Here is a 26201-nt window from a genome sequence, read left to right on the forward strand (position 1 = left end):
AACTGTCTTCTTGAGGTCCATCCTGATTATCCAGAATTGCCTTCCTCCCCAACTGCTTTTTCTCTATTGTCTTTATCATCATCTGCTACATTAACTATTTTATTTGTCCACTATCTCTCCCTCTACTAGAATTTAAGCTCCAAGACAGCAAAGACATGTAAATATTTTTACCACCATATCCCCAACACCTAGAATACTGGTTGTGCCCAATTAGGTATTCATAGAATGACTAATTCTAATACAGTGAAAATAACTAGTAAAGATACTACTTGTATACTTTTAACTAGCTTTAAAATAACTATTTAGCTGAAATAATTTTGTTTTTAAAATTCCACATTTATGATTTCTAGATCTTTGAAACAAAATATAGGGAAAAGCCCATAGGTAATATGTTTTCCTTATATACCTATTAAGTAAGTTTTCTGTTAATAACCACTGAACATAAATCTTCTCAGGAGATATCACATTACAGATATGTACAGGCAGTTCCTTATTATAAAGTGATGGGAGATTCTCATTAGGTAGAGATTTTACAGACACAGGATTTAAGCTGTTTACTTCATTTGAAATAATTTCTTCTGGAGAAGGATCCCATACTTCAATATGCTTTTTGCAATTATCCTTGAGGGTATATCTGGAAAATAACAAAACCCATTAGCAAAAAGAGCAGCTAAGAAAATATTTATATTTGTATTTGTTTAGATCTAGTGATGAACAAATTTTAACTATTATTCACTGTTTCCCAGTTTTGATATTAACAGCAGTTTGAGTCTTTTTTTTTTTTTTAAAGATTTTATTTATTTATTTGACAGAGAGAGAGATCACAAGTAGGCAGAGAGGCCAGGCAGAGAGAGAAGGGGAAGCAGGCTCCCTGCTAAGCAGAGAGCCCGATGTGGGACTCTATCCCAGGACCCTGAGATCATGACCTGAGCCAAAGGCAGAGGCTCAATCCACTGAGCCACCCAGGAGCCCCTGAGTCTTTTTTTAAAAAAGGATTAAATACTACCAATGTAAGACTAAATCCCCCAAAAGCCAAATTTTCTATTTTAAAAACAGTTTAAAATACCAAGTTTACTTATAATTTCATCATTTCCCATTGATATTTTGTACTCACAAAGAATATAAGAATTATTCATAATTTTTCACAAAATCTGGCATTTCAAATGGTGGTTCATATATAGATAAAAAGTGTAATAAGAAAGTATTTTGTGATGACTCTGAATTTTGTAACGTTTGTAGTATTTGTCAACTTTTGAAAATCTGTTATTTGTTGGGATTTCTTTTATCAGTCTATGTGAATATTACTTTTGCTTATTTAGTTCTATAGTTAAAACTCTGTATTCCTTTTCTTAAAGGGAGGCTCTTCAGGTTCACCCATGAAACCTGGATTTGCCCTTGCTGAGCGCAAAAGTGGCACCATTCGGAAGTGAGTAAACATGCCGGGACTCTTCTTACCCCTTGTGCAGCCTCATCCATTTCCTTAGCTGCTGCTGTACCTGCTTCCCACTCTTTTATCATGTGCTTCTGCTACTACGCAAATAAACAACTACAGTGTGTGACTGACAGTCCTTTGGACACTGCACAGTTGTTTGCCACTTGAAGTTATCCCCCTTTGCTTTAACATGCCAAAAACACCTCAAGCACATGTTCAAAGCTATCACACCCATTTCCCCCACCCCCAAACCTGCTCCACTCTACTGTTCCTTGTTCTCCAGAAACAGTATCCCCAGATATTAGGTGGTTATGGTTATTAGTTCTGAAAGTCAATCTTGACCCCTCCTCTTCCTTACCTACAATCAGTAGCAAGGTCTTGTAATAGTCACTTCCATGTTTCATAATCTACCCATTTTTCTATCACCAAGTAACTATTACTTCAATAGCCTACAGTACTCACTTACAGCCCAACACTTTATTTTTAAGACTTGCAGTCAGAGGGGGATTTCTAAAACCCAAATCTCCTCCCAGTCCTCTGCTTAAAATCAGTCAATAGCCGCTAATCCTCCTTCCTGAAGTGATAAAGTTCAAACACACAGAAGTGTTTGAAAAGTACTTTTCCTTCTTAGTGATCAAGGTTCTGTAATTATCTGGTCTGTGCATTTCTCTCCAGCTTGATCTCTTGTTTTATATGCCACTATTACCTTTTTTCCTGTCTACCAGCTGTGTGAGTGTACTAACAATACCTAAACGCATCACATTTTCCCTGTGTATAGGCTTTCACTCCCAGCTGTACCACAGAACTCAGTTTAGGTGAAATCTCCAGTGGTAAACCCTCTAGCAATCCCATAATACTGTGACTACCCTTAACAGAGTCCTTATCACACTGAAAGGTAAGCTTGACCATCTCTCCTTTCTACTACATACTCTAAGCTCCTTGAAGGCACAAACCATCCTTATTCATCATTGGGTATACCATTTGCTACAATGTAACATGTAGGCCTATAAATATCTCTTGCTTATATAACCAAACAATGGGAATGGAAAACTAGCTAATGGACTTCTAAAAAATTTTTTGTAAAGATTTTACTTATTTATTTGACAGAGAGAAAGAGAGCACAAGTAGGCAGAGCAGCAGGCAGAGGGAGAGGGAGAAGCAGGCTCTTTGCAGAGCAGGGAGCCCAATGTGGGACTCAATCCTTAACTGACTGAGCCACCCAGGCGCCCACTAATGGACTTTTTAAAAACAACTTTATTGAGGTAGATTTTCTACCAAAAAAGTTCACCCATTTCAAGTATATAGTTCAATGATATTTAGTTAACTATACCAAATGGTGTAACCATAAGTCAGTTTTACAACATTCTCACCGCTCCCCAGAAAGATCCCCTTTGTCCATTTACCATGAATCCTCCTCACTCATAGCCCCAGGAACCTCCTAATACATTTTTTGTACTATAGACTTGCCTTTTCTGGGCATACGATATAGATGGAATCCTATACTATATAATCTCTTGTGTCTGACTTCTTTTATATAGCTTAAAATTTGAGGTTTTTCCATGATGCAGATGTGTCAGTAATTTGTTACTTTTTATGGCTAAATAGTATTCCATTATATGAACATATAGTATTTTCTCTATTCACCACTCACCAATTTACAGAATTTCCAATTTTGGGCTATTCTGAATAATGCTATGAATATTTGCTCATAAATCTGTGTATGAACATATGTTGTCATTTCTCCTGGATACACAGGAGTGGAATTGTTGCATTGTGTGATAATTTTATGAGTAACTTTTTGAGAAACTTACAAACCATTTTCCAAACAGGCTATATCACTTACATCTATGACAGCAATAAAGGTTACTCCACATCCTCACCAACATCTGTAATTGTCTTATTTAACAGCTATTCTAGTGGGTGAGAAATTGTATCTCATCGTGGTTTTAATTTGCATTTCCCTAATGACTAATAATGTTAAGCATATTTTCATGCACTTACTAGCCAATTATACACTTTCTTTGGTAAATGTCTGCTTATATCTTGTGCCCATCTTTTGGGCTGCTGAATTACTTGTTTTCTTAAGTTGTAGAAGTTCTATGAATTCCAGATACAAATTCTTTATGGGGCATGTCTGGCAAATATTTTCTCTCACTCTGTTATTTGTCTTAACAGTATCTTTCAACGTACACTAGTTTTGAATTTTGATGAGGATTAACTCACTAATTTTCTTTTATGAATTGTGCTTCTGGTGTCATATCTAAGAAATCTTTGCCCAATCTACAGTCCTAAAGATTTCCTCCTGTTTTCTCCGAGAAGTTTTGTTTTAGCTCTTAACAGTATAATCCCTTTTGAGTGAGCTTTGTGTATGGTGTGAGATAAGGGCTCTGTTCATCTTTTTTTGCTAGTGGATATCCAATTGTCATAGCACCATTTGTTGAACAGACTATCGTTTTTTCAATGAACTGCCTTTGTGCCTTTGTTTAAAAAGTCAATTAATTATAAATATAAGGATTTATTTCTCAACTGTCAATTCTATTTATTCTTCTATATGTCTATCTTTATGTTAGTACCACACCGTCTTCGTAGTTGTAGTTTTGTTTTGTTTTGTTTTTAAGATTTTATTTATTTATTTGACAGATCACAAGTAGGCAGAGAGGCAGGCGGGGCGGGGGGGGGATGCAGGCTCCCTGCTGAGCAGAGAGCCCGAGGCGGGGCTCAATCCCAGGACTGGGATCATGACCTAAGCCGAAGGCAGAGGCTTTAACCCACTGAGCCATCCAGGCGCCCCGTTAGTTGTAGTTTTATATTAATATCTGACTCTAGGAAGTGGAAGTCCTCCAACTTTGTCTTTGTCTTCAAAATGGTTCTATTTATGCATTTTGCGTTTTTATATGAAATTTGAGACCCCATCAATTTCTGCAGAAAGGTCTGCTGGAACTTTCACATAGCTTGAGTTGAATCTATAGCTAACAAACTTAAAATTTTAAAAAATGAGGTGAGATTCACATAACATAAAAGTATTTTAAAGTGAACAATCCAGTAGCAATTAGTACATTCACAGTGTTGCACAACCATTACACCTCTATCTAGTTCCAAAACATTTTTATCACTCCAAAATAAAACCCCTAAAGCAGTTTCTACCCATAATCCTCTCTTCTCAACTCCTATTAACCACCAATCAACGTTCCATCTCTGTGGATTTAACTATTCTGGATATTTCATATAAATGGAATCATATTCTCACCTTTTGTGTCTGGCTTATTTCACTTAGCATAAAGTTTTCAAGATGTATCAATATTATATCAAAGTTTAATTCCTTTATTTTTGGGGGAGGGAGGGACAAAGGGAGAAGGAGAGAAAGAATCTTAAGCAGGCACCATGCCCAGGAAAGAGCCCAACTCAGGGCTCAGTCTCACAACCCTGAGATCATGACTTGAGCCAAAATCAAGAGTTAGACACCTAAGACTGAGCTACCCAGGCACCCCCAAATTTAATTACTTTTTAAAGGCTGAATAATATTCCATTGTATGTTTATCTACCACAATTTGTTTATCCAACTGTTGATAGACAAACAGGATGGTTCCACCTATGAATATATATGTACACATATTTGTATACCTGTTCTCAATTCTTTTGGGAATATATCCAAGAAATGAAATTTCTGGGTCATGTTTAAGTTTTTAAGGAATCTTCAAGCTGTTTTCCACAGTGCTTCACTATTTATATTCCTCTCTCCACATTCTCACCAACACATTTTTTTAAAATTACAACCATCTTGGTCTATGTGAAGTGGTACGTTAATAGACTTTTAAAAAATGTTACTAATTTTTTAAAAGATTTTATTTATTTATTTGACAGAGATCACAAGTAGGCAAAGAGGCAGGCAGAGAGAGTGAGAGGGAAGCAGGCTCCCTGCCGAGCAGAGGGCCCAATGTGGGCCCAGGACCCTGAGATCATGACCTGAGCCGAAGGCAGCGGTTTAAACCACTGAGCCATCCAGGCGCCCCAATGTTACTAATTTTTGAGAAAGTAATATATGCACATGGTTCGAAATTTAAAATTTTGAATTTTATGACTCTTTCCAGAGAAACAGGATGTATACATGTATTTAGTCTTTTTTGGTTAAAAAACTAAACATCCATCATTGATTATATGCTCAAATTTGGTATCTTATAAAATTAATGTTAACTGGAAAAAACTTAGTTAAAACTATATGACCCTGATTTTTTAAAAAAAGGTTTGGTTAAGGAGGAGGAGTCAAGATGGCGGAGAAGTAGCAGGCTGAGACTACTTCAGGTAGCGGGAGATCAGCTAGATAGCTTATCTAAAGATTGCAAACACCTACAAATCCAACGGGAGATCGAAGAGAAGAAGAACAGCAATTCTAGAAACAGAAAATCAACCACTTTCTGAAAGGTAGGACTGGCGAAGTGAATCCAAAGCGACGGGAAGATAGACCGCGGTGGGAGGGGCTGGCTCCCGGCAAGCGGCGGAGCAACGGAGCACAAAATCAGGACTTTTAAAAGTCTGTTCCACTGAGGGACATCGCTCCAGAGGCTTAACCGGGGTGAAGCCCAGGCGGGGTCAGCGTGGCCTCAGGTGCCGCAGGGTCACAGAAGGATCGGGGGGTCACAGAAGGATCAGGGGTGTCTGAGTGTTGCAGAGCTTAAAGGTATTAGAACAGGGAAGCCGGCTACAGAGACAGAGCCGAGGAGTGAGCTCTAAACTCGGGGTTACCTTGAACCCGTCGCAGGCTCGGTGAGCTCAGAGCGTGGCCGGAGGCCAGGGTGACGGGAGTAATTGGGCGCTGTTCTCTGAGGGCGCACTGAGGAGTGGGGCCCCGGGCTCTCGGCTCCTCCGGGCCAGAGACTGGGAGGCCGCCATCTTTACTCCTGTCCTCCGGAACTCTACGGAAAGCGCTCAGGGAACAAAAGCTCCCGAAAGCAAACCCGAGTGGATTACTCAGCCCGGCCCCTGGTAAGGGCGGTGCAACTCTGCCGGGGGCAAAGACACTTGAGAATCACTACAACAGGCCCCTCCCCCAGAAGATGAACAAGAAATCCAGCCAGGACCAAGTTCACCTACCAAGGAGTGCAGTTTCAATACCAAGGAGAGCAGCGGAATTCCACAGGAGGAGAAAGCAAAGCACGGAGCTCATGGCTTTCTCCCCATGGTTCTTTAGCCTTGCAGTTAATTTAATTTTTTTTTCTTTTTCAATTTTTTCCCTCTTCTTCTGCTAAACTTTTTTTAACTTTTACCCTTTTCTTTTTTAACGTTTTTTAACTAGTTTATCTGATATATATATATTTTTTTCCTTTTTATATTTTTTCTTTATTCGTTTTCTTTTAATTGTTTCATTTTTTTTTTCTTTCTGAACCTCTTTTTATCCCCTTTCTCCCCCTCACAATTTGGGATCTCTTCTGATTTGGTTAAAGCATATTTTCCTGGGGTTGTTGCCACCCTTTTAGTATTTTACTTGCTCCTTCATATACTCTTATCTGGACAAAATGACAAGGCGGAAAAATTCACCACAAAAAAAAGAACAAGAGGCAGTACCAAAGGCGAGGGACCTAATCAATACAGACATTGGTAATATATCAGATCTAGAGTTCAGAATGACGATTCTCAAGGTTCTAGCCAGGCTCGAAAAAGGCATGGAAGATACTAGAGAAACCCTCTCGGGAGATATAAAAGCTCTTTCTGGAGAAATAAAAGAGCTAAAATCTAACCAAGTTGAAATAAAAAAAGCTATTAATGAGGTGCAATATAAAATGGAGTCTCTCACTGCTAGGATAAATGAGGCAGAAGAATGAATTAGTGATATAGAAGACCAAATGAGAGAATAAAGAAGCTGAGCAAAAGAGGGACAAACAGCTACTGGACCACGAGGGGAGAATTCGAGAGATAAGTGACACCGTAAGACGAAACAACATTAGAATAATTGGGATTCCAGAAGAAGAAGAAAGAGAGAGGGGAGCAGAAGGTATATTGGAGAGAATTTCCCCAATATGGCAAAGGGAACAAGCATCAAAATCCAGGAGGTTCAGAGAACCCCCCTCAAAATCAACAAGAATAGGTCCACACCCCATCACCTAATAGTAAAATTTACAAGTCTTAGTGACAAAGAGAAAATCCTGAAAGCAGCCCGGGAAAAGAAGTCTGTAACATACAATGGTAAAAATATTAGATTGGCAGCAGACTTATCCACAGAGACCTGGCAGGCCAGAAAGAGCTGTCATGATATATTCAGAGCACTAAACAAGAAAAACATGCAGCCAAGAATACTATATCCAGCTAGGCTATCATTGAAAATAGAAGGAGAGATTAAAAGCTTCCAGGACAGGGCGCCTGGGTGGCTCAGTTGGTTGAAGCTCTGCTTTCAACTCAGGTCATGATCTCAGGGTCCTGGGATCGAGTCCCGCATTGGGCTCTCTGCTCAGCGGGGAGCCTGCTTTCCTATCTCTCTCCACCTGCCTCTCTGCCTACCTGTGATCTCTGTCAAAAAAATAAATAAAATCTTAAAAAAAAAAAAAAGCTTCCAGGACAAACAAAAACTGAAAGAAAACCAGCTCTACAGGAAATATTGAAAGGGGTCCTCTAAGCAAAGAGAGACCCTAAAAGTAGTAGATCAGAAAGGAACAGAGAAAATATACAATAACAGTCACCTTACAGGCAATACAATGGCACTAAATTCATATCTCTCAGTAGTTACCCTGAATGTTAATGGGCTAACTGCCCCAATCAAAAGACACAGGGTATCAGAATGGATAAAAAAACAAAACCCATCTATATGTTGCCTACAAGAAACTCATCTTAAACCTGAAGACACCTCCAGATTTAAAGTGAGGGGGTGGAAAAGAATTTACCATGCTAATGGACATCAGAAAAAAGCAGGAGTGGCAATCCTTATATCAGATCAATTAGATTTTAAGCCAAAGACTATAATAAGAGATGAGGAAGGACACTATATCATACTCAAAGGAACTGTCCAACAAGAAGATCTAACAATTTTAAATATCTATGCCCCTAACGTGGGAGCAGCCAACTATATGAACCAATTAATAACAAAATCAAAGAAACACATCGACAATAATACAATAATAGTAGGGGACTTTAACACTCCCCTCACTGAAATGGACAGATCATCCAAGCAAAAGATCAACAAGGAAATCAAGGCCTTAAATGACACACTGGACCAGATGGACATCACAGACATATTCGGAACATTCCATCCCAAAGCAACAGAATACACATTCTTCTCTTGTGGACATGGAACATTCTCCAGAATAGATCACATTCTTGGTCCTAAATCAGGTCTCAACCATTATCAAAAGATTGGGATCATTCCCTGCATATTTTCAGACCACAATGCTCTGAAGCTAGAACTCAATCACAAGAGGAAATTTGGAAAGAACCCAAATACATGGAGACTAAACAGCATCCTTCTAAAGAATGAATGGGTCAACCAGGAAATTAAAGAAGAATTGAAAAAATTCATGGAAACAAATGATAATGAAAACACAATGGTTCAAAATCTGTGGGACACAGCAAAGGCAGTCCTGAGAGGAAAATATATAGGGATACAAGCCTTTCTCAAGAAACAAGAAAGGTCTCAGGTACACAACATAACCCTACACCTAAAGGAGCTGGAGAAAGAACAAGAAAGAAACCCTAAACCCAGCAGGAGAAGAGAAATCATAAAGATCAGAGCAGAAATCTATGAAATAGAAACCAAAAAACAATAGAACAAATCAATGAAACTAGGAGCTGGTTCTTTGAAAGAATTAATAAGATCGATAAACCCCTGGCCAGACTTATCAAAAAGAAAAGAGAAAGGACCCAAATAAATAACATCATGAATGAAAGAGGAGAGATCACAACGAACACCAAAGAAATACAGACAATTATAAGAACATACTATGAGCAACTCTATGCCAACAAATTTGACAATCTGGAAGAAATGGATGCATTCCTAGAGACATATAAACTACCACAACTGAACCAGGAAGAAATAGAAAGCCTGAACAGACCCATAACCAGTAAGGAGATTGAAACAGTCATCAAAAATCTCCAAACAAACAAAAGCCCAGGGCCAGATGGCTTCCCGGGGGAATTCTACCAAACATTGAAAGAAGAACTAATTCCTATTCTCCTGAAACTGTTCCAAAAAATAGAAATGGAAGGAAAACTTCCAAACTCATTTTATGAGGCCAGCATCACCTTGATCCCAAAACCAGACAAGGATCCCATCAAAAAAGAGAACTACAGACCAATATCCTTGATGAACAGAGACGCAAAAATTCTCACCAAAATACTAGCCAATAGGATTCAACAGTACATTAAAAGGATTATTCACCACGACCAAGTGGGATTTATTCCAGGGCTGCAAGGTTGGTTCAACATCCGCAAATCAATCAATGTGATACAACACATTAATAAAAGAAAGAACAAGAACCATATGATACTCTCCATAGATGCTGAAAAAGCATTTGACAAAGTACAGCATCCCTTCCTGATCAAAACTCTTCAAAGTGTAGGGATAGAGGGCACATACCTCAATATTATCAAAGCCATCTATGAAAAACCCACCGCAAATATCATTCTCAATGGAGAAAAACTGAGAGCTTTTCCGCTGAGGTCAGGAACACGGCAGGGATGTCCGTTATCACCACTGCTATTCAACATAGTACTAGAAGTCCTAGCCTCAGCAATCAGACAACAAAAGGAAATTAAAGGCATCCAAATCGGCAAAGAAGAAGTCAAACCGTCACTCTTTGCAGATGGTATGATACTATATGTGGAAAACCCAAAAGACTCCACTCCAAAACTGCTACAACTTGTACAGGAATTCAGTAAAGTGTCAGGATATAAAATCAATGCACAGAAATCAGTTGCATTTCTATACACCAACAACAAGACAGAAGAAAGAGAAATTAAGGAGTCAATCCCATTTACAATTGCACTCAAAACCATAAGATACTTAGGAATAAACCTAACCAAAGAGGCAAAGAATCTATACTCAGAAAACTATAAAGTACTCATGAAAGAAATTGAGGAAGACACAAAAAAAAGGAAAAATGTTCCATGTTCCTGGATTGGAAGAATAAATATTGTGAAAATGTCTATGCTACCTAAAGCAATCTACACATTTAATGCAATTCCTATCAAAGTACTATCCCTTTTTTTCAAAGAAATGGAACAAATAATCCTAAAATTTATATGGAACCAGAAAAGACCTCGAATAGCCAGAGGAATGTTGAAAAAGAAAGCCAAAGTTGGTGGCATCACAATTCTGGACTTCAAGCTCTATGACAAAGCTATCATCATTCAGACAGTATGGTACTGGCACAAAAACAGACACATAGATCAATGGAACAGAATAGAGAGCCCAGAAATAGACCCTCAACTCTATGGTCAACTAATCTTCGACAAAGCAGGAAAGAATGTCCAATGGAAAAAAGACAGCCTCTTCAATAAATAGTGTTGGGAAAATTGGACAGCCACATGCAGAAAAATGAAACTGGACCTTTTCCTTACACCACACACGAAAATAGACTCAAAATGGACGAAGGACCTCAATGTGAGAAAGAAATCCATCAAAATCCTTGAGGAGAACACAGGCAGCAACCTCTTCGACCTCAGCCGCAGCGACTACTTCCTAGGAACATCACCAAAGGCAGGGGAAGCAAGGGCAAAAATGAACTATCGGGACTTCATCAAGATCAAAAGCCTTTGCACAGCAAAGGAAACCGTTAACAAAACCAAAAGACAACTGACAGAATGGGAGAAGATATTTGCAAGCGACATATCACATAAAGGGCTAGTGTCCAAAATCTATAAAGAACTTAGCAAACTCAACACCCAAAGAACAAATAATCCAATCAAGAAATGGGCAGAGGACATGAACAGACATTTCTGCAAAGAAGACATCCAGATGGCCAACAGACACATGAAAAAGTGCTCCACATCACTCGGCATCAGGGAAATACAAATCAAAACCACAATGAGATATCACCTCACACCAGTCAGAATGGCTAAAATTAACAAGTCAGGAAATGACAGATGCTGGCGAGGATGCGGAGAAAGGGGAACCCTCCTACACTGTTGGTGGGAATGCAAGCTGGTGCAACCACTCTGGAAAACAGCATGGAGGTTCCTCAAAATGTTGAAAATACAACTACCCTATGACCCAGCAATTGCACTGCTGGGTATTTACCCTGAAGATACAAACGTAGTGATCCGAAGGGGCACGTGCACCCGAATGTTTATAGCAGCAATGTCTACAATAGCCAAACTATGGAAAGAACCTAGATGTCCATCAACAGACGAATGGATAAAGAAGATGTGGTATATATACACAATGGAATACTATGCAGCCATCAAAAGAAATGAAATCTTGCCATTTGCGATGATGTGGATGGAACTAGAGGGTATCATGCTTAGCGAAATAAGTCAGTCGGAGAAAGACAACTATCATATGATCTCCCTGATATGAGGAAGTGGAGAGGCAACATGGGGGGTTAAGGGGGTAGGAGAAGAATAAATGAAACAAGATGGGATTGGGAGGGAGACATATCATAAGTGACTCTTAATCTCACAAAACAAACTGAGGGTTGCTGGGGGGAGGGGGGTTGGGAGAAGGGGGGTGAGGTTATGGACATTAGGGAGGGTATGTGCTATGATGAGTGCTGTGAAGTGTGTAAACCTGGCGATTCACAGACCTGTACCCCTGGGGATAAAAATATATTATATGTTAAAAAAAATAAAATTAATAAAAAAAAAAGGTTTGGTTAAATGGGAGGTAAGAAAATACTTCATGGGGGCACCTGGGTGGCTCAGTGCTTAAGCCTCTGCCTTCAGCTCAGGTCATGATCTCAGGGTCCTGGGATCGAGTCCCACATCAGGCTCTCTGCTCTGCAGGGAGCCTGCTTCCTCCCCCTCTCTCTCTCTCTCTCTCTCTCTCTCTCTGCCTGCCTCTCTGCCCACTTGTGATCTCTCTCTGTCAAATAAATAAAATCTTAAAAAAAAAAAAAGAAAATACTTCATGATTTTAATTAAAACACAAGTGCAGCAATAGAAAACTTCTGAATTCAGTCAACATTACCATGCCTAGCTTAAGTGATCCAGACTGGCCAAAAGAGTCATTCAAAAGAAACACAAGTTTCTATGGCCAAGAACTGTACCTTTAACTTTTGGCTAGCAGGTGGATTATATGGGTTATATATCCATGGAAAGATATTAACACTGATAAAATATTCAGGGCATGCTCACAGTTTAACACATGAATGTTATCTTCTACTGCATGTTGACCATACTTCACCACTAGATGGCGAATTAAAAAAAAAATTTCAGCTTTGCTGGGGTATATAACTGACATACAAAATTGTAAGATATTTAAAGTGTACACTGTGGTGATTTGATATTAGTACACATCATGAAATGCTTCTTCTCTTCTAGTTAACTATTTATCTCGCTTTTTTTGGGGTTAAGGCAGAGTTGTATCATACATGACTTCAATATTGCCTAAATTTATGATTTGTAACTAGAAAATTCTCCCCTAATATTTAAATTTATATATATGGAGAGGTGCAAAAGACAGGGAAATTTTATTTTAAAAGCTAGTAAAGTTCCCTGTGTATTTTATAGAACACTGCTCTTGCAGAAAGCTGCTACACCGTCACAAAGAGCTCTTTCTTCTAGAATCTATTTTGCTTACTGTGGAATAGAGTTTTGTTTTAGCTTTAGTTCTCCCCTACAACAGTGGCATATCAAAGTGAGTGGATGGGTGCTTGGTGTGCTCCTCTGATGCTCTTGAAAGTAGTGATATTTTGGAATATTTATCTAATAAATGCCTTATTCTCCAAAGCTGCTTAAGACAAAGGGAAAAAAATTAAAATTTAAAAATAGCTTTATTCCATGACTCATGAGACAAAGTATTTAGAAGTTGAATTTCACTGAAATTATAAACATCTGTTCTGTGAAAGACACTATCAAGAGGATGAAAAAAAAAGCCACACACTTGGAGAAAATATTTGCAAAAGACACATATCATACATAAAGTACTGTTATTCAAAATATAAAAAGAACACTTAAAATTCAACAATAAGAAAGCAACTCACCTAAAAAATGGCCCCAGAACATTAAGAGGAACCTCCCCAAAGAAAATATAAAGATAGCAAATAAACATGTGAAAAGATGCTCCACATCACATGTCATCATAAAATCACAAATAAAAACGAAAAAAGATCCTACCACTACACATACAATTGAAGGACCAAAATCTGGAATGCTGGCAACACCAAGTGCTAATGAGGATGTGGGGCAACAGGAATCCCTCACTCATTGCTTGTGTGAATGCAAAATGGTACAGTTGCTTTAGAAGACAGTTTGGCATTTTCTTTCACAGCTAAACACTTCTTACCATACAACCCAGCAATCACACTCCTTGGTATTTGCCCAAAGGAGGTGAAAACATGTCTACACAAAAACCTGAATGTCGATATTTATAGTAGCTTTATTCATAATTATCAAACCTGATCGCAACCAAGATGTCCTTTAGTAGGTGAACGGATAGACAAACTGTTGTACATCCAGACAATGAGCTAGAAGGAAAAAAGTTATTAAGACACGAAAAGATAAGGAGGAAGCTTAAATGCACACTCTTAAGTGAAATATGCCAATCTGAAAAGGCTATATGCTGGAGGACTCCAATTATATGATATTCCGGAAAAGGCAAAACTATGGAGACAGTAAAAAATATCAGTAGTTCCGAGGGATTCAAGGGAGGGAAGGATGAATAGACTAAACACAAGGGATTTTTAGGACAGTGAAAATACTCTGATATCATAATGGTGGATTCGTGTCATCATACATTTAGTCAAAACCCACAGAATGTAAATTATGGACTTTGGATGATTATGATATGTCAATGTAGTTTCACTGATGTTAACAAATGTACCATTTTGGTGGTTTACAGTGAGGGAGGCTGTGCCTGCTGGGGGGAGCCAGGAATATGTGGGAAATCCCTGTGCTTTCTACTCAGTGTTGAGAACCCAAAACATAAATTCTATTTAACAAAACTAAAAAAATATGAAACCTAAAACTATAAAACTTTGAAAGAAAACATAGGAGAAAATCTTTATGACCTTGAGTTAGGTAAAGATTTCTTAATTACAGCACAAAGTACCTGAATTATGAAAGAAAAAAACTGTCAAAGTGGACTTTAAAACCAGAAACTTCTACTTGTTGAAAGACACTGTTAAGAAGTCACAGATTGGAAAAAAAATCTGCCATATTTGCAAAGCAAATGTCTTGATGAAGAACTTATATCTGGAATATATTAACTTCTTTCACATTTCAAAAATAGTAAGCAAAAAGCACAAAAGCACAGAACTTTTGAAAACTTCACCAAAGAAGAGACACAGATGGTAAATAAGAATATGAAAAGATCTTTAATATCATTAAGCTAAAATTAACACCACTATGAAAAACCACTATATTTCTATTAGAAGGGCTGATGTGAACACAAAGTGATAAAATCAAGCACTGGCAAAGACAGAGAACAATAGAACTCACAAATTGTTGGTGGAAATGTAAGATGGTAGAGCCAATTTAGAAAATGTGTGGCAGTTTCTTATAAAGTTAAAAAAAAAACCCACAACTTAAAAAAAACTCTTCTTCTTTTAAATATACATACCAAAATATTAGATGGATGAAGTTATATGATGTCTGAGATTTATGCCAAAATTATCAAGGCAATAATGTGGCCGGGACACTAGATTAAATAAAGAACAAAAACCCACTTACCTTATCAGCAGCAATCTCACTCCTGGGTATTTATTCAAGAGAAAATACATAAATATGTCTACATACAAAGACATGTATGCAAATGTTTGCAACACCTTTTTCATAAAATCTGTCAAACTGGAAACAGCCCAAATGTTCATCAATTAGGAAATGTTTAATATTGTGGTACATCCAGACAACAGAATAATAGTGAGCAATAAAAACTGATACATGCAACAACATGGATGAGTCTCAGAAGCATTAAGCTAAATGAAAGATGCTAGACAAAGAAGGCAAATACACTATGACTCCATTTATAAGAAGTTATGGAAAATAAAAATTATAGAAACAGATTAGATTAGTAATTGCCAAGGTTTGGGTGTGGAGGAAGAGAAAGAACTACAAAGGTGCACAAGGAACTTTTTATCATGATAGAAATATTCCGTATTTTGAGTGTGATAATGGTTATATGACTGTATATGCAAAAGGTGAATTTTATTGTATGTTTCACCTCAATAACCCTGACTTTTTTTATAAAAGAGAAATAATAATTTTTTTGAGAGGAAGCGAGAGAGGGCAGGGTGGGGGAAGTAGGAGAGAGTATCTTAAGCAGGCTCCATGCCCAGCACAGAGCCCAAGAGGGGCTCTATCTCACAATCCTGAGATCACAGCCTGAGCTGAAATCAAGTCAGATGCTTAACCAACTGAGCCACTCAGATGCTGCTCAGTCCAATACATTTAAAAACTTCCTCTCATTTCTTTCTCTCCCCTTACTTAGGGCTTACAGTGGAAAAAGGGCAGGCCCACTCCAGCTTCCAATACCCCAGTGTTAGGGCAGGGAAGGAAGGCAAGACTACATACTAAGCACATTATTGCAGGTTTCTGCTTCTCTGGCTTACCCCAACAGACATTATGTGTGGGTGTTATCAAATATTTGCTTTCTTGAGAGTGATATGTGGGACTTCTTCAGAAGACCCTTCAGGGGCCACCCTACTGCACAAGTCTGTATTGGGAAATAATTGTTTTGTCTTGACTCCTAACCCTCCTAACTCCTAACCCTACCACCCCTCCTCACTAATCTCTGTCTTTTTGCTTCAGGGCTGCTCAACCACTGGTCTGTACTAGGCACAATGGCTCAAATCTGGATCTTGTTCAAAGTATCCCCTTGAACCTAGGAAGAATGTACATTTCTCCAAGTGGGAATGTGGGCTAACTCTACCACTAACTACCCTATCCTGCCATTTCTCTTCCTAATTATCTTTTCAAATAGGCACAAAGGGCTGCCAAAGCAGATGTTCCACCTAGAAATAAGATGCATTCTCTTTTTCTTAAAAGTACTTCAATCCCTATAAGCCATTCTCTTGGTTTCAGAGTCCCTTAGGGAAAAGCCACTCTACTCCCCATTAGACTAATGACTCCAATTATTTTTCCTACTATTTTTCAAGAATGGGGGAAACCTCCCAAAGCTACAGCCTAAGCAGATATCCTAAAGGGAAAGGTATGCCAGTTTTCCTTCTTGTGAATAAAATGTTATGTACGAACTAACAAACATTTACAGGTCTACTTACCCTACTTCGTAAGATGCTAGTCCCTCTTTGACTAGCTGGTCATTTATACTAGTAGGAGTCATTCCAGGAGCACCAAGAGAATCAAAAAGCTCAACCAAGAGCACATTATCTTCCAGAATTTCTGTAAAACGTTAAGATGAGTTTGGGGAAAGAAATAAATATGTTGCAAAACATACTAAATGAAGCAATTTTTTAAAAAAGCTATAAACAATTACATTTTGCATACATGTGGGTTTTTTGACGAATAATACCAAAGTGTCTCAATAGGGGTAAAAGCAGCATTTTGCAAACAAAACAATCGTCCATGTTATGTGCAGCATATGCAAATTAATAAAATTTTCATTTTAGATTGTGTACTGTTCTACAACAGATCAAAAGCAGTTTAAAGCTTTTAAATTCAGAAAAATATAAATTGATATATATTCATTGAAGAAATGTTCTGATGTGTTTTTAAACTATTTTACTGAGTTCGCCCAAGTTCCAGAGTACAAAAGAATGAAATTCAGGCTAGAGATTATCCGTGAAGGTTTACAGCTTTTAAAAGAATGGCACAAAGTTTACAACGAGAAAAAAAAACCTAGAATCCTCAATTAGAGATTGAAATCTGGATTTTTTCCCATGTTTTTAGGACAAACAATCTAATTTTTAATTTCTTTTAGAATACATAATGGTTACTTAAATACGTAGATCTATTTAGATCTATTTCTTAAACTAAACTGGGAGTTTAACTATGGATAAAGTTTACATCTCATATGCCTGTTTACTTACTTATGGTATATAGCACAGAGAACCTGCCTAATATGTATTTGAATAAACAATAGAGTAATTTCTTTAGGAAACACATACTTCAGTGTACTAAAGTATACACTGAATACACACTTCAATACAGGTTATGCTTACACCTTCTACACAATAGTAGCTGGTAGCTGCCGGTCAGAATGATGATTCAAAAAAAAAAAATGATGATTCCAAATAACACAAAGTGTTACCACAGCATACTTTATTATCTAGTCATAAAAATACATATTAGGTAACCTTTCTCAAGAGCCTAAAATGATTCCTGACTACTTTTCAATGGACCAGATATATCATCTAAAAATAAAAGGCTAAGCAATGCTGAGCCTCAATTAATTTTCATCTTCTTACTTTCTATGTCTTGTGGTCCCATTAGTTCTTTGTCTTCATATTTCCCATACATAGAGTTCTTTATTGCAACAGGGCCAACTTTCTGTATGTTCTGCACCTTTACCAACTTCCCTGCTCTGCTAATTAAAATTTAAATATCCCAGGGTGCCTGGGTGGCTCAGTTGGTTGAGCAGCTGCCTTCGGCTCAGGTCATGATCCCAGGGTCCTGGGTTTGAGTCCTACGTCAGACTCCCCCCGCTCTGCTTCTCCCTTCTCCCTCTGCCTGCTGCTCCCCCTGCTTGTGCGTGCTCTCTCTTTCTCTCTCTCTGTCAAATAAATAAATAAATAAAATCTTTTTAAAAAATTTAAATATTCCTTGCTTTATAAGGTAACAATGCTCCCCTTATCATCTATTATTAATGTCTTTAACTGTCAATCTCATCATTGTGCAGGTTAATGGGGTAAGATCTTTTAGATTTAAGGAGTGCCAGAAGACCCTGTTCAAATAAATTATCTAGCATAATAACTATGTTATGACTAGTGTTTGGATGTTATTGATATAACAAGTAATTAAATGAGTAAGAAAAAGAAGGAATCAAAAATCAGTGGAGATTACTCAAGGACTAAGAAGCCCTTAATTTACTGCTCACATCAGAGAAGCCAGATATAAAAATGTTATTGACTAAGGATGTAACCTTAATCTGTAACCACATTCTTCTTTAAACAAACCAATTCTTCAGAACAATTTCTCATATCAACAATGTGGATAAATTATCACTGATATATCATCAGTTCCCAGTTATGTAACTTTGAACTGCTGATCGCTAAGCTTTAGTCTCCTTATTGTAACAGAGGCTAACCCTCTTCTGGTGATTGGGTTCATTTAATGGTAGTATGACAAAAGTGAATAAACAGATATAGTAATCTTGTGTGTCCTGTACTAGCACTTATTAAGACCAACTATGCCAGAAAAATAACAGACTCCCACCACTCCCCAACCCCTGCATCCAAACCCCTTGGGGCCAGACAGGTTTCAGAACTTCAAATTGAGAAAAATTACATAAAATATATACTGCCTATTTTATAATACCCCCAGCAAGATTCCAAGGCAGCAGCCTACAAACACATTACTATCCTGAAATGGAATATATGAATATTCACTATAAAGGAGATAAAGACTATATAAATCTTCATGTCACTTCAGATCAGGTTTTGCTAGTCAACTTTTCATTTTCAGAACATGCTGGGTTACAAAATTGTAAGCTAGTGGTCAGCCTGTATCTTAGGCCCAAACTAGTCCAAAAAAGAAATGACTTTTTTTTAAATATGGGGAGAGGCTACAGTTGAATTCACTTAAGTAAAATGAAATGAAAAAAAAAAAAAAAACATATGAAAACTATTTAACAATTATGTCCCACCTCCCCCTCACTTTCCTGCACATTAAACTTTTAACATTCATCATGCCAAAATCAGGAAAGAACCACCGCAGAAATGTAAACGAAATAAGAGAAGCTAATTCCTGGCTTTAGGGCATTCAAGAGGCCATATCTAGGATGACTGATTTTTTTTTTTAAGATTTTATTTTTAAGTAATCTCTACACCCAGTGTGGGGCTTGAACCTACAACTCAAAGATCAAGAGTCCCACACTCCACCAAGTGAGCCATCCAGGCACCCCTAGCATAACTTGATCTTTAATGCTAATTTTTGCCTTGTACTGATTTTATACTCTACAGCCTGCAACTATATCCACTATACCTAATTCTCAATAAATGTTCTCTCTTACTAGTCTCATTGATGACACACTGAATTTAGCTAAGATCAAGCAAATGTATTATGTTATCCTTATTTAAAATTATATATAATTACATAGCAACAAATAAAAATGGAATAGCTTACTGATGACTGAACATGTCATAAATTTATCTTGAGTCTTCTCTTCAAATTTTTCCTTAGCTTTTTTGGACCACTGCATTGTCTTTACACATGGTTCAATATAGGCCAGCTTACATTTAATTGCCTGTGTCAAACAAAATTGCACCATTAAGAAAAGGTGAAATTTCTAGTTATTTTAGAATTAAAATTTTATATGTGTACAAAAAACTCTGAATATATAACCTGAAAATAAATGTGCAAAAGGTATCTATAAAATATTTTATAAATGGCAATAACTAGAGTCAACAGATCATTTGGTAGAATTATTGCACATTCAGACACCAATATAACAAGCATCTACTGAAAAAATTACAGATACTCATTATATACTGTTAAATGAGAAAAGCAGGTTATAGGACTATTTTTCTAATCCTATAATTGCTAAATAGAAGACACATCTTAGAATTAGAATTGTATTTATAAAAACATTCAATAGTTCTGAATGAGTCCTTTTATTTATATTTTCAAGTTTTCCCTAGTTTACCCATTTTTAAAATGAAAAATATTGCTTAACAATAATTCAAATGCCTAAGTGTAAAGTGAGTTAGAAAATAAGCCCCATTAACCTTCTTTATCTCTGAGGAATAAGATTCCAAGAGAAAGATAATTTTTTACTTATTTTTCCAGACTTCTCTTTCTCTTGGACATGTTATATATACTTAAACATAAATGGAATTGCAGTAAAAATACTTCTATGATGAGATTTTCGCACAAAATCTATCACCTTCCTACCACATTATACAGGTTTTCAAAATAACATTGAGATCTGGAGACCAGTAAAAACCTATGAAGACACAAACATACATACAGATATACATTTATAATTAATGCTTATTTGCTAAGATATACATACATCTTAACAACTTATGGCTGCTATATAGGAAATTACAGTAATGACAGCAACTCTTTTCTATATCCCATGTATCAAATTATTTACAGACAAAAATGTTAGTTAACAGAGCATTTCTAAGATAAAAATGATTTCTAAAAATACTGGCACAATTGTGTTAATATTCTGACCCTATGACTCACAATAAGTAGATTACCTTCTCTGGGGGATTTAGAAACTCATCTTTTATTTTACGCATTTCTTTAAGTGTTATTTTTGCAGTATTGCCAAAGTCCACATATTTAACTTCAACTTCACGATGTCCAGGCAATCCTTCAAAAATTATTAAATTAGAAATCATAAACTTGGAAAGAAAACAGAGAATTATCTAGCAAAATTTAGACAGGACAGTCAACTATGTTAGAATACTTTTATGATCAACATATAAACCTAATACTTTTTAAAACATAAAACAATTTCTAATATGTGGACCTAAAAAAATATCAACCATAATGCACAGTCATTCAGACTTGAGATATTAACAATTTTAAGATATCCAGAGGACAATCAAAACCAGGATAACAACACAGCTATCAAATGCTAGGTGTTGTGGCCTAAAAGTTAAAACTAGGCATTAAGACTGACTGGATTAGAATCCAGTCAAATTCCATGTGACTCTAAGCAAGCTAATCACTCTTTCTAAAATATTAGTCTGAGCAAGTTCCTTTTTCTCTCCAAGCCTCACTATCTCATTCGTAAAATGGGCATACCAGTAGAATCCAATCTCGTAAGACTTATTTTTTTTGAGGATTCATCTATTTAAAATAATTTGCAAAGCACCATAGTAAGCATGGACTTACTAAATGTTTACTGTTAGTCAACAAAGGTGACTAAAGCAAAAGATTTAATAATCAAACTAAAGATTCATTCATATGATGATACCTAACTGAAATTTAAAAAAATTATTTTGGGGAATATTGTGAACAATAAGCAAACACAGACCTCTGTGTCAATCTAGTCTCTATATTTTACAGGATACCAATGAATCCCCTAAAATGTTCAAACATACAGAAGTCTGAATGAAAACCTATCACATTGACCTTTTTGAAAACACTCAAAATATATGGCTGACTTTAGCCTCTCTTATCATACCTATGTATAATTCTATTAAACTGGTTGCCACCATTTTCAAATTTAAGGAGTAGTACCGTATACATAATTTCAAAAATTGAAAAAATACAGGCATTCTCTGCTCCTTAGCAGAAATGGAAACATATGGAACAACACTGGTATTCAAGAGGACACTTCAAACAACTTAGGCCCTGTGGTAACTGGTATCTGCAGTAACTGAGAAGACACATGTTATTATAAGTATAATAATAAGATGAGGGAATCCCTCCACACTTCCGGAATTCTCACACTAGAAGGATATTCTTAACTGTACTAGTGCCATTAGATTCTTATTATTCCTCAAGTCTCTGAATGGAGATCTAGTTTTAGACAAAACAAACAGGAGATAAAATTGAAAGAACAGGAGATAAGACAGGAGATAAAATTTAAAGACAAGAGATAAAAAGAACACAGGAGAAAAAAGTTAAAGAACATTTTTTTTTTTTTTTTTACCCAAATTATCAATCAGTATGAGAGAGAGTCAGGAGACATGAAAGGCCTCAAAAAAATTTTTTTAAAAGATTTTATTTATTTATTTGAGAGAGAGAGAGAGCACAAGCAGGGGGAGTGGGAGGCAGAGGCAGAAGGAGAAGCAGACTCCTCACCCAGCAGGGAGCCCGATGTGTGTAACTGGATCCCAGGACCCTGAGGATCATGACCTTAGCATAAGGCAGCTGCCTAATCCACTAAGCCACCCAAGCATCCCTGAAAGGTGTCAAAACTTACTTCCATTTATTCTGAGGAAACAATTAGAAGATGCTCCCCAAAAAACAGGGGAATAAACTGAAGAAGTAAACATGGGATCCACAAAACAAGGGATCCAATACAGGGAGAAAAAAAAAAGTATATTGCAAAATGAAATAAATTCTCTGAATAACAAAAGTGTAATAAGCTTAGAGGACTAGCAGTCCAACTGGAGAAGATAGAAAGGTGTTTTCATGGGGCGCCTCGGTGGCTCAGTGGGTTAAGCCTCTGCCTTTGGCTCAGGTCATGGTCTCAGAGTCCTGGGATCCAGTCCCACATCAGCCTCTCTGCTCAGCAGGGAGCCTGCTTCCCTCCTCTCTCTCTGCCTGCCTCTCTGCCTACTTGTGATCCCGCTCTGTCAGATAAATAAAATCTTAAAAAAAAAAAAAAAAAAAAAAAAGAAAGATGTTTTCACCACTAGAAAAAACAAAAAACAAAAACCAACTAACATTACCTGAAAAGTCAAACATGTGGAAAATTGTTTTTAATAATTAGGAAAATGTAGCCATAAATCTTAATAAAGTGAAAAATTGATGCATTAACTTGAAATAAAAATAAATTATTTTTTATGACTTAGTGAAAATATTTATGCAGAATATGGATTAACTAAAATTGTGATAAACTATGGTGACGGGGTGGGGAGGGGATAAAAGAGCTAAAAGAAATCTAAAACTGCTACCTGCCTTAATAAGAATAGACACTTTCTGAGAGTAAAATATCAACAAAGTATTACACATTTAGAAGTAATACCACAAATAAATACCAAAAGAAACAGTTGAAAGAATTTAAAGTATTTTTTAAGTAATCTCTACATCCCATATGAGGCTCAAACTCACAACCCTGAGATTAAGAGTTCCATGCTCTTCCAACTGAGCCAGCCAGGCAACCCTAAAATATTTGCCTTTGAGGAGTACAGTCTAAGTTGTTTAGCACCATTTAACTTTTTAAATAAGGCAGACATTAGAAAATAACAACAAAAAAATAAATTAAGGGCTAGTCAAATAAAAATCTAAGGACTTAGAGAGTCAGTCACCTCCCAACATTACCACTAGTTTTTTTTTTTCCCATTTTATTTCTTTTTTAAAAAATTAACATATAATGTATTATTAGCCCCAGGGGTACCAATAGCTTTTTAAAGATAACTGAGCAAAATGGGTAAGATCAAATAATACCACTTCTATGATTTAATTTGTACCAACTCAAATGGTTTCAGTTTTTAAGCACAACATTTCCCTGTAGAAATAGTGTGCAATTTCCTACCAGTAACTTTTGCTCGGTACCAAACTCCATCTTCAAATTTAGCTACACAGGCTTGACCTTGAACTGGACAGAGAATTTCCAGATTTTCTCCATCTTCACTTTTATAAAATTCCTCAATTGTTTTTAGTAAAAATAAAAAATCCAGGCTCTCTATCTAAGAAATAAAAGGATTAAAACACTATAGTTTCAAAGAAATAAAATTTAAATATAGCATGTATTATAAGTACTGCTTATAAAATTATTGGGATCAGACAAATCAATTGTTATGTAATTTATATTTGTAATATTTTATTACAGAAGCAGTATATAAAATTAGCAAATATGGACATAACAAAATTTTTTAAAAAATCACATTTCTTCAGATATCTTAAGTGTATATCCTTCTAGATCCTTTTTTAAAAATTTAAATTCCATTAGCCAACATATAGTACATCATTAGTGCTCATCCCATCACATGCCCTCCTTAATGCCCATCACCCAGTTATCCTACCTCGCTACCCTCCTACCTTTTCACATCCCTCAGTTTGTATCCTATAGTTAAGAGTCTCTCATAGTTTGTCTCCCTGATTTCTTCCCATTCCGTTTTCCCTCCCCTCCCCATGATCCTCTTATATATATAACATATATGCTATTTCTTATATGTCACGAGTGAAACCATACGATAATGGTCTTTCTCCGCTTGACTTATTTCACTTAGCACAGTATCCCCCACTTCCATCCATGTTGATGCAAATGGTAGGTATTTGTCCTTTCTAAAGGCTGAGTAATAGTCCATTATATATATATGAACCACATCATCTTTATCCATTCATCTGTTGAAGAACACCTCATCTCCTTCCACAGTTTGGCTACTGTGGATTGCTGCTATGAACATTGGGGTGCATGTGCCCCTTCTTTTCACTATAGCTATAAGTAAATTGGAGTAAATACCCAGTAGGGCAATTGCTGGGTCATAGGGTAGCTCTATTTTCAACTTCTTGAGGAACCTCCATACTGTTTTCCAGAGTGGCTGCACCAGCTTGCATTCCCACCAACAGTCTAAGAGGGTTCCCCTTCCTCTACATCTTTGCCAACATTTGTTGTTCCAGTCTCCTTTCTTTGTTTTTTAAAGGAGGTCCTACTTTTTTTTTTTTTTTGAGGTCCTACCTTTTTTTTTTTTTTTTAAAGATTTTATTTATTTATTTGACAGATAGAGATCACAAGTAGGCAGAGAGGCAGGCAGAGAGAGAGGAAGGGAAGCAGGCTCCCTGCTGAGCAGAGAGCCCCATGTGGGGCTCGATCCCAGAACCCTGAGATCATGACCTGAGCCTAAGGCAGAGGCTTTAACCCACTGAGCCACCCAGGTGCCCCCAGACTCCTTTCTTATACACACACAAACTTTCCATATTTTTAAAAACAAAAGTGAGATGTTATCTTACAGTGTGCAATTTGATTACAGTGTGATAATTTGCATTTTCCATCAATTCTCACTTTTCTGTTTAAGTATTCCCATTAGTACTTTTTGGCCATGTTTAGATATCCTTAAATGACCCAAACCAGTATCAAATTCAAGACTACACATTATATTTAGTATCTCAATAAATATTTTAGAATCTAGTGTAGCCCTTTTTTTTTTTCTTTTAATGACTATGTCTTGTGGAAGAAAGCCTGCTATTTTTCTGTAGAATGCTCCATCTTCTGGATTTATGTGGTTACATCCTCATACTATTATTTAGCTTGTTCCTCTATTAAGTGAGGTCTGTCTCCTGAAATCCAAAGCCAGAAGTTCTATCTATAGGTTTGGTGGATTCAAGCCTTTTTTGGCCAGAATACATCTTAAGTATATGTAGGTTGCAATATACCAAAAGATAAAACATTACTGACTCAGTAATAACATGCTAAGATTCACCTACAGACTGGGGTGATGATTCTGATCCCTCTATTGTACAGTTATGTAATTCATTTAATAATACTTTGGCATTATATGAAAGTTCAGTTTCCCATCAACCTTCCATCTCATGATTTTAAAGTGAATTGATCATTCTTTAAATCAGTAATTTCAGTAGGGTTTATAAAATGACTACATTGAGTAAACTAGAGATTTCTCTTATTAATAAGGCTATTTTGTTATTTAAGTTCTTAAAGTTCCTAAAGTATCTAAAACATAGTTCCCCCACTAAAAAAAAAAAAAAAAAAAAAAAACTCAAAATACCAAGGATAAATGTCTGTTTATCTCTCCAAATACCAATTCTTTAGGTTAAAATATATTTTAAAATCTATATCAAATAGCAAAAAATGAAGATTTCCTCTTTTCTAAAAAATATTTTAAAATCTATATCAAATAGCAAAAAATGAAGATTTCCTCTTTTCTAA

General features: G+C 36.6%; 1 protein-coding gene across 1 annotated transcript in view; it reads right to left on the bottom strand.

The window, feature by feature from the left end:
* Nucleotides 1-26201, bottom strand: part of LOC111159926 (ring finger protein 17) — a 162528-nt gene that overhangs the window by 70563 nt on the left and 65764 nt on the right. Inside the window, exons 16-20 of the mRNA XM_022522609.1 lie at nucleotides 23850-24003; nucleotides 20893-21008; nucleotides 19811-19931; nucleotides 16789-16909; nucleotides 407-634 (exon numbers count right to left, since the gene is read on the bottom strand). Of these exons, the coding sequence (XP_022378317.1) occupies nucleotides 407-634; nucleotides 16789-16909; nucleotides 19811-19931; nucleotides 20893-21008; nucleotides 23850-24003 (740 nt within the window). The remainder of the gene's footprint in view (nucleotides 1-406; nucleotides 635-16788; nucleotides 16910-19810; nucleotides 19932-20892; nucleotides 21009-23849; nucleotides 24004-26201) is intronic.

The sequence above is a fragment of the Enhydra lutris genome, unplaced genomic scaffold (genome assembly GCF_002288905.1).
Source record: "Enhydra lutris kenyoni isolate GAN:26980312 unplaced genomic scaffold, ASM228890v2 scaffoldscaffold71, whole genome shotgun sequence".
Classification (NCBI taxonomy): Eukaryota; Metazoa; Chordata; class Mammalia; order Carnivora; family Mustelidae; genus Enhydra; species Enhydra lutris.